The following is a 10230-nucleotide window of genomic DNA, read 5'->3' on the forward strand; positions in this document are numbered from 1 at the left end:
CGCGGCGACGGGGACTTTGTATCGGTCCGTTGTGGTGAAGAAGGAGCGAAGCCGAAAGGCGAAGCTCTCGATTTTTCCGGTCGATCTAGGCTCGGTCATCCGGGAGGAGCTCAGGGTAGAGCCGTTGCTCCTCCGCATCGAGAGGACCCGGATGAGGTGGCCGGGGCGTCTGATCGGGATGAGGTGTTCCGGGCACGTCCCACCGGGAGGAGACCCCGGGGACACGCCGGAAAGACTACGTCTCTCGGCCGGCCCGGGAACGCCTCGGGATCCCCCCGGAAGAGCTGGATGAAGTGGCCGGGGAGAGGGAAGTCTGGGCGTCCCCGCTGAAGCGACTGCCCCCGCGACCCGACCTCGGATAAGCGCTAGAAAATGGATGGATGGATGGATTATTTGCACGTGTTTTTCAAATCCACAAAAATATCGCGATTTACGTGTTGTGTATGTATTTATCGTTTTTTAAATATTCAATTTTGCTTGTGAATGGTTGCTCAGCGGGCACGTGCATTTCTTTTGGAGACAAACGTAGCGCAGATTAGATTCACACGTGTACGAAGGACCGCCCTCCATCCGCTAGGCGGCAGTGTTGCTGTCTCCCTTGATGACTTGACTGCAAGTCATTTTTCTAGGAATCCAACAGTCTGTGGTCCGAGCCTGCCGCATCCCCAACAATTCGACCATGGCTGAACAAGGTGGACATCCAGCAGCCCCGTCATTAGTAAGTAGAATGTAAAAAAAAAAAAAAATCACCTTCCTCATCTGTCAGCAAGACACAAAAAACAGCTTATTATTACAGTGTTTAAATAATAAGTCTCTCTCTCTCTCTTGCTCATATATATATATATATATATATAAATATACATGTATTTATTTTGAATCACTTGTTTGTATTTGCTTCTATGTCAGACGTCAAATACATTAAAGTGACTGGCGCACGGCACTGCTGATCTACGGAAAGGCAGGCACAGCCCTCTTTTTATTGGTGGACCTCCAAACACACTTTCAGTCATAAACACAGTCTTCTTTTCCTTCGGGCTCGTCCCTTTAGGGGTCGCCACAGCGCGTCAAGCCTATCTCCTGCATCCTCCTCGCCAACACCAACGGCCCTCACGTCTTCCCTCACGACATCCATCAACCCTCTCTTTGGTCTTCTTCTCGCTCTCTTGCCTGGCAGCTCCATCCTCATCCTCATCATCCTTCTACCAATGTACCCCCTATTTCTCCTCTGGACGTGTCCAAACCATCCGAGTCTGCTCTCTCTAACTTTGTCTCCAAAACATCGAACCTCGGCTGTCCCTCGAATTTGATCCAACCCGGTCACTCCGAGCGCGAACCTCAACATCTTCACATCTTTTATTGTGAATAAATTTGTCTGACTTCTGACAGAGGTTGCGTGACGCAAGACAACAGTTGAACTTGTTCCGAACGAGTGGCAGTCAGAGGAGGTGGACACTGGACAGGTGGGTGGAGATATCCGATGACCAATCACAGCTTGGCGTCAGGTCACATATCAGCGGCAGAGACACAGACGATGATTTTGACGTTACTCCTGTTGAACTGAGGCTCCAATTGCAGCATGGTGAGACGGTCTTAGTTCATTAACATGATCGGCTTTCCGAACGGTGACGCAAACTGTAAACGATAAGAAGAAATATACATTGATATTTGTTGTTTCTTTTTAGACAAGCTACACTGACAAAGGGGAGAAGGTAAGTCGAAAGGAAGTGTGAGGTTTGAAGGTCTGATGGTACATTCTAGAATAAACCATTCACTTTTAAGAAGCAGTAGATGTGAAATGTAACCATTGATATCTGTGTATCTTGGAAAAACAAAAACACACATGTTCTTTCTTTTTTTTTTTTTTTTTTTTTTTTAAGCATGAACGGGGAAAATTTGTCCGGTTTCATCATATCACCTTCTGGGTCGGAAATGCCAAACAGGTCAGTATGCAAATGCTGAAATACTTCCCCCCCCCCCCCCCCCCCAAAAAAAAAACAAAAAAAAACCAAAAACAACAGTTTTGTCGATCACTGGGTGGAAACAAGACATCGACCCTATGCCAGAGAAGAGCGATGAAGTAGACGTTCGGTGGAAGAAAAACTCACACTGAAGCGACAAGTCACTTTTCTCCATTGTAAAAAAACAAAAGAATTGAGTGTAAAAGTATTGCTGCCTGTCCTAATCTTTCCACGGAAGGACAACAACGTAAAATTGGATTGATTGAAATCAATTATTTTAGCTGGAAATGTCACTGGAAGGCAGCAGAATACTTACTATAAGAACTTGATTTGAGATAAGTTAATATTTCCTGTTGTTATTCGTTTACATTTTGAAACAAAGTTCCATATCCCCAATTATTCCTACTTACTTCCATACGTATCCAATATTTAACGGATACAGCTGATTCAAATTCTCGAGATCAGGGACCGCCGACCTTTTGAAACCGAGAGCTACTTCTTAGGTACCGATTTATCCGAAGCGCTACCAGATGCAAACACACTTCTGAAATGGTCAACCACTCCCTAACCTTCCCTGGGCCGACCGGCTTTTTCTCCACGTTCGCGAGGGTTTCGTTACGAGCTACAATGCAGACCTTTGAACGATCCCATTTTGAAAAGATGGTCATTTCCGTAATTAACACAAATGCGAGTGCATTATGAATAGGATCAGTGAACAGACCTTACCTTCACAGTCGAGACATTCGGTCTGTCTGCAGGCGGCGTCCTTCTACTGTGACAAGATGGGCTTCGAGCCTCTGGCCTACAAGGGCTTGGAGACTGGCAGTCGAGAGGTAGTGTCACATGTCATCAGGCAAGCTCAGGTAGAGAGAGGAGCGGCAACATCCTTAAATCCCGGCGCAGTCGCACTGCACGGCCAAGCCTCTAATTCCACTCTCCCCTCTACTCCGGACAGATCGTATTTGCTTTTGAATCGGCGCTCAATCCCGGGAACGAAGGCAAGGAGCTCGTGAATGCGTACGTGAAAACTGTGCACGAAATATGAAATGTCAACGTGGTGGCGTGTCCTGTCAGAGATGGGAGAGCACTTGATGAAGCACGGAGATGGAGCCAAGGACATCGCCTTCCAAGTGGAGGACTGCGACTACTTAATCGAGGTACAAGGAACAACGGCGTAACACTCCGCCTCCGCTAATGCTAATCGGTTTCATTGGCGGCAAAACGCTGCTTGGCTTTCGAGTCAATTCAATTGTCTGTCGCAGCATAAAACCCTAATTCTGACTGACAGACTATGGAGAACGACGGAGTGAATCGTTTGATGCCGTGTCCGCCGCCGTCGCAAAACCTTCAGTTGTCGACGCGCCGCTGCTATCGGAGGAAAGTGTAGCAAAGAGGAAACGTGTCGAACGTCCATGTCGTGATGTGACGGAGCGCCGCAAAAAAGAAACGTAGCTTTAAGCACGTTGCAGATGCTGATGTCTATGATCGTGGTTCACGATGACAACAAACATGGAACTCCTTCTTTACTAACTTTTCTCAGTAAGCAAAGCAGACAGGGAGAGCTAAACGTGCGTCGTCACATTCCTGGGAATCAGTGAAAAGACTCGCTCATAAGCGACTACGTACAATGTTTTAAATGTATTACCCCCGCCCCCAATACTTGACTTTATTTGAGTAAACAGCATCTGATGAAGAAGATGCGCAAATTTCAAATCAAACAAGGGTTTTTAAAGAATTGGAGAGCTATTCACAACATGTTTTTGGGACACTCGACTTCGGAGTCCCCGCTGTAATTGCGCAAGGGTGATGGTAAATGTAAACACGTGAACAGGAATATCATGTTTACTCAGACTTAATGCAAATATTGTGTCAACTTCAGCGATGTCACGAGAGATAAGAGTCTTGCTTTTCAGGACACACACTGAGCACAAATGTGACTTGAATCGAGCCCGACCAGTGTGTGTAATCCTTTTTTTTCCTCTTCCGTTTGTTAAAGCAACAACATCCCGCAGCTCTGTTTTTCTTTTTTGCAGCATCTCATGAGGGATTCTGCTTAAAACAGGGCTCAACACGAGAGCTTGGAAGTTTGGGAAATCGATTGAACTTGTTCTCTAAGCCGAGGTCAAATCAGGAGTTTGAACAAACAAATAATGATACGGACTCGACATTCCGACTTTGAAATCCAGTGGGAGCGCCGAACTTGACGAGCAGGGGCAGCGCCAGAGAATATTCAGCGGGGTGGCCTCGGTGAGACCACAGGTCATTTTGCGGCGGTCCGATCGTAACGCTTCACGTGTAGTGGGCGTCTAGAAAAGAAGGGAGTCGCTCAGGCGCCTGTACACCGAAACGCTACGTCGCTTACTCTTTAGTTAGCAGTGAAGTTATTCCACACAAATGTAATGTATCGGTTTCTTGCTATTAGCAATTAACAATTCAGATTCCCAACATATTTAGCTCCGACAGCAACACTATGAATCTATTTTCTATCAAAATCTCAGCTCCGCAAACAAATTGCAAAATCCTATTTGAATTATTAACGGCTCATGAGCAAAGACATGACACATGTTGAACAACATGCAGCTTACATTGCCTGTGAGAGTATCCGCATTCCGGCAATTGGTAGAAAAGGGATTTGCAAGCTCCAAAGTCCACGAACGTTGCTCAGACAAAAGCGATTGCTCAGTCTGACATCATCGCCGTTATCATAGGTCGACATGAAACATGTTCATACTGATAGAGCACAATAATGACTGATATAAGAGGGTCGTACGAAGAACGAGCCAAGCGCTCCGTTAACATGTAGCTTTGTCGGTTTATGCAAATTCGCTCCGTTTGCACATCGCAGCGGCGGGCCCGTCCCATCCATCCGTGGCCGTCATCCGCGCAGTCCCCGCTGGCTGTTTTGAGTTTTACACGGAGGGTCCATTCCGTAGTTCAGAGGTTTGTGGTTTGAATCTCACCTCTGGACTTCCTGTGTGCAATTTGCACGTTCTCCCCGTGTTTGCGTTGATTTGAACACGCATTCCAAAAACATGAAGGTTAGGTTCGCAGAAGCAAAGCAAATGTATTGACATCGCGCAGTTCATACACAAGGTGCAAGAAATATCATTTAAAAGTGGAAATGCTCTAAAAAGCATGGGAACAAAAGACGTTTTGAACCTGGACTTGAAAACATGCACACTTGGGGCTGACCTCACTCCATGTGTGTGCGGCCTAACAGCCACATGCTGCTTCACCATGTTTGCTTTGGACTCTGCGCTCCGCTATTTGACCCGAGTCTGTCGATCTCAGAGCCCGACTGGGTTTTTATATCCCATTCGCATTTCATTCACGTATTCAGGACTTAAACCGTTTAGCGATTTATACACCGGCAGCGGAACTTTAAAATGTGTTCTAAAGCTGACTGGGAGCCAGTGTAAAGACTTTAGAATTGGAGTCATATGCTCTGAGCTCTTTGTTCGGGTCAGAACCCGAGCTGCAGCGTTCTGAATGAGTTGCAGCTGTTTAATGCTGTTTTTAGGGAGTCCAGTCAGAAGACCATTACAATAGTCAAGTCTGCTCGAGATAAAAGCATGGATGAGCTTCTCCTGGTCTGCTCGACACACGCGAGCCTCCACTCTGGATATGATTTATATGTCACAAGATATGTGTGTGTCCGAAGACAGAAATTGTAAAAGAAAGTGAGTCCATTGAGACAGGATGGTCATTATTTCGATAGATGTATACAGATCTGGTCACGTTGTTGTTTTGTGGTGTGCTGCGAATTGTTTTCCGACGCAAAAGATGTGCCTCGGCTCACTGAAGCTGGGGAATCACTGCGTTCGTCTCCAACCGCTGGAGGGCGCCCAGGCGCCCTGTAGAGTGGAGACAGAGGCACACCGATCGGTGAACTCATTGCGCGCTTTCCACTGTCAGATGGCCGAGCGGCGCGGAGCTGTCGTCGTGAAGGGTCCCTGGGTCGAGCAGGACATCCACGGGAGGGTCAAGTATGCCGTGGTTCAGACGGTGTGAAAAATGCCTTCCGGAACAGAATGCGCCCGCCGAATGGAAATATTCACACAATCCTTCCCATGTTCTGTCTGCAGTACGGAGATACCACGCACACATTCATTGAGTACCTGGGGCCCTACAAAGGCCTGTTCCTGCCTGGCTACAAAGACCCTCTGTTTAGAGATCCCCTCTTAGCCAAACTGTGAGTGTCTTTAGTATGACATTGCTAACATGGCGCTGCATGCAGTGTAACTGGGGAAAATCTATTCTTGACTTATTCTTGACTTGAAAAATGAGGACTTCAGAGTTCGTTCCAAATATTTGCTCATCTCAAGTGCCGAAATACCGTGACAGCATTTCCCCCCCCCCCCCCCCCCCCCCCCTTTCTCTACAGTCCACAAGTAGGTTTGAGATTCATCGATCACATAGTCGGAAACCAGCCGGATGACCAAATGGTGCCAATATCAGACTGGTAAGCATCGTGCTTCGCTGCGCGTCCACGCAGAGTTCTGTTATATTCAAAAAAATTATATATCAACCGTTTCATTCAGACCTAATTAGAATGAATGAACACATTTTTAAATAAAATAACCAACAATATTCAATAAATACAGGGTCAAATGATTTGTTGAACCTTTTTGTTTGTTTTTATTATTCACAATAAATGACTCAATAAATTGTCAAATAAAAATAAAGGCACAGTATATGTGTTATTTTAAACAATAAATCAATTCACCAATTATTTATTGAGATAGCTAAATAAAAAAAATAAAAACAACCAACCAATTTTAGGGAACGATGGCTCAATTAATGTAACAAAGATTACAGGACTCTTGATAATGTAAATTCTTGGTGGGACGCACTGAAGAACAGCGCAACGACAACACAAACGCGGACTCGCGCTTGACACCCTAACACTGGACTTGAAAGCCTAATTTGAAAGTGTAACTCTTGTTTAAAACCCCGACCCTGGCTTCTAAAGCCCGATTTGAAACCTTCACTCCAAACCCGAAACCCGGGTCAGGAAGCCTAACGTGAAAATGGAACCCCGGCTAGAAACGCCGATTTTGAAAGCCTCGTCCTTTCTTCGATCTGAACTTTCCACGAAACCCTAACACTCCCCTTTAAAAAGGTCTTTTTCGGGCTCTAAGGTTTATGAGTTATTCGGTGCTTTCAAAATTCAAATGAATTGGACTGAATTCAACTTGTGGAAGGTGAAAAACCCGTTTTTTTTTTTTTTTTTTACTTCCAAGGTATCAGAAGTGCTTGATGTTCCATCGGTTCTGGTCCATAGACGACAAGCAGATTCACACACAGTACAGTTCACTCAGGTCCATTGTGGTGACCAACTATGAAGAAACCATTAAGATGCCCATCAATGAACCGGCGAAAGGAAAAAAGAAGTCACAAATTCAGGTGGGAACGCACAGTAGCACAAGCTCCGCACACGCTATTTAACAATATAAAGTGGCGAATAATAACAAAAGCTTTGCTCGCCCTGTGTGCCTGCAGGAATTTGTGGACTACAACGGAGGCGCAGGTGTTCAGCACATCGCCCTCAACACATCAAACATCATTCAAGCTGCGAGTGTTTATTCATCTTCCAAATTCCGGGACCTCGCAAAACCTCGGCTGGCAAAACGGTAAAGGCAGGTAAAGACGTGTTTTGCTTTTTCCCCCCCCCCCCCAAAAGATTGTCAACCTGCGCGCCCGAGGGATGGAGTTCCTCTCTGCGCCTGACAACTACTACGTCACCCTAAGGGAGAATCTCAAAACGGCAAAGATAAAAGTGGAGGAGGACCTCGACCGCTTGCAGGTGCAGAGAGCTTTATTTCAAGAGCATTTTTCAATGCTTTTTGCTGCCATCCAAAACAGGAATAATTGCATGTTTCTTTTCAAGGAACTGAAAATCTTAGTCGACTTTGACGACAAGGGCTACCTCCTCCAAATCTTCTCCAAACCTGTGCAGGATAGACCCACCCTCTTCTTGGAGGTCATCCAGAGGAACGAGCACTCTGTAAGTTGGAAACCATACGGAGGAAAGGCATTAACCAGCACATCGTTTGCCACTTATTGAAACGCGTGCAAATACGTTTGTCGAGGAAGTGAACTTTATTCGCTTTTCACGATGTTAGTTTTGCCTTTATTTGACATTGATATACATTCCGTTGAGTTCATATTTGGATATTTTCTTGGTAGATAAGTGTGGGATTATTGACACGAATACCGGCGAGCCGTTCCAATACACACAATGAGCTATTTTCAACCCCCTGAAACGATTCCCGACGATCTCGAGACTTTTATCCATACAGTGTAGGCGGTCTAACGTTAAACGGTGCTGAGCACCTGCAGCTTGTAAGCGTCGACGCCATTAAAGAGAAGCCGGGCAAGGCTCAACACCTGTTTTTTAGCTCCCGCCCGTAGCGATCCCACGCAGATTAAAAGGCCACCGGCGAGGTTTCGGATCCTCGCTTTTATTTCCCCTCGGGAACGTCTCCCGAGAGTCTCGCCGAGTCTGTAGGCGAGGACGCAATGACGGGAGTCGGCGATGAGCTAAAAAAAAAAATATCCGTTTGGTTGGTTCTCGCTCCAGGGTTTCGGGGCGGGAAACTTCAAGTCCCTCTTTGAGGCCATCGAGAAGGACCAAGACGCCAGAGGCAACCTGACCGTGCTGACCCCCGGGGGCCAGGCCCAGGCCTTCTACTGATCCTCTCGAGCGCCAACAACACGTACGGGCGATTGGCTGTGTTGGAAGGCTAAATAAAGGTCGTGGCGGAGTGAGACGCGAAAGGAACACTTTGACAAACGGCCATCTCGATGAAAGTTACAACACCGGAGATCGTGGGGTCTATAAGCGGAGTGCATCCCACAAATGTACACGCATCTCTTGAATTGATGTCCCTCTTCGCATATGCGTAAAGGACTTCATCGACTTTAGCCATCAATAAAAAAAAAAAAAAGGACAACTGCTTCAGTTTTGTGTTGTTGTTGTTGTTGTTGTTGTTGTTTTCTTTCGAGCAATTACTCCAATATCGATTCTTCCAAGCGGGAGCGTTTTCACGCGAGCACTCCGAAAACGACTCGCGGCGAGAGCGCGGCCGGCGAACGCTTGCGAACTGAAGAAGTACCGTACTCATTCGACGCCTTTCCTTTCGTCCAATTCAAAAGCAACAGACCGAGAGGAGTTTTAATGTCGGTCATATCCAATACCTTTTCATAACTTGGCACAACAACAACAACAACAAAACTGCACACAACATGGCTCCGTCTCGCGTCGTCTTCGTACCCGAGCTGAAAAACATCAGCGGACGACGAGTTCAATTGTGACAGAACAACCAAAACCAAGCCCAGAAATTCAATCCCACGTCTCAGCTGTATGAGGGCTGTGCAAACAAGACAGATGCAGAAACGCCTCCGTCTTTCTTCGAAAATACTCACCCCAGCGGGCGCGTTGGCATCATCGCTGACGTCGAGAAGAACTGCCTGAGCTGCCACGAGGGCCTGCGAGAGAACACACAGGACCGCAGTTACAAAAGCAGGAGTGGGAGCGACAAATACTTCCCCGCGTGCATGAATAGAATCAATCTTTTGGGTATCTGCACTTTAGTTGAGGAAGAATTCTTCTGATGATGCCATCGCTCAGGCACCTCAGAGCGTCACTCTTGCAGATGCCACTCACTGTAAATATACTGAATCGTCGCTAGGTGGCAGTCACGCAACGATCTTCTGTCCTCACGACACGTTTCGAAAAATGGGTTGCCTGGCAATGTCATGGGCCGCAAACGATTTTTTTCCCCCCCCCGAGTGGGGAAAAGAAGTTCATTTGATTGTTCACACTTTCTTAAGACTTGAATCAACTGCTCCGAGTCAAAGAGTTGACAAAAGATTTATTCAATGGCTCCACTATTCATGTTCACAAAAAAAAAAAAAAAGTCAGTAAGTAAGTAAATAAGACTCTGCTTTGCCAGTTATAATTGATCACGGTGACTGCAGGATCACATCATCATCAAGTAACAAATATACAGCGGGTACGGAAAGTATTCAGACCCCCGTAAATTGTTCACTCTTTCTTATATTGCAGCCATTTGCTCAAATCATTTCAGTTCATCCCCCCCCCCCCCCCATTAATGTACAACACAGCACCCCCATATTGACAGAAAAAAACGGAATTGTTGACATTTTTGCAGATTTATTAAAAAAGGAAAACAAATATCACACAGCCATAAGTATTCGGACCCTTTGCTGTGACACTCATTTAACTCGGGTGCTGTCCATTTCTTCT

At 46.2% G+C, this 10230-nt stretch overlaps 1 protein-coding gene across 1 annotated transcript; it reads left to right on the forward strand.

Annotated features, from left to right (window-relative positions):
- The first annotated feature begins 1403 nt into the window (after positions 1–1403).
- Positions 1404–8679, forward strand: hpda (4-hydroxyphenylpyruvate dioxygenase a). The gene is made up of 14 exons (XM_061702730.1): positions 1404–1579; positions 1683–1709; positions 1878–1940; positions 2717–2821; positions 2914–2956; positions 3033–3115; positions 5874–5963; positions 6044–6150; positions 6343–6420; positions 7202–7364; positions 7461–7532; positions 7642–7764; positions 7849–7965; positions 8542–8679. Exons 1-14 carry the CDS (start codon positions 1577–1579, stop codon positions 8653–8655), a joined length of 1188 nt encoding a protein of 395 aa, XP_061558714.1. The 5' UTR covers positions 1404–1576; the 3' UTR covers positions 8656–8679.
- The last annotated feature ends 1551 nt before the right edge of the window (positions 8680–10230 follow it).

The sequence above is a fragment of the Phycodurus eques genome, chromosome 17, assembly GCF_024500275.1.
Source record: "Phycodurus eques isolate BA_2022a chromosome 17, UOR_Pequ_1.1, whole genome shotgun sequence".
Taxonomy (NCBI): Eukaryota; Metazoa; Chordata; class Actinopteri; order Syngnathiformes; family Syngnathidae; genus Phycodurus; species Phycodurus eques.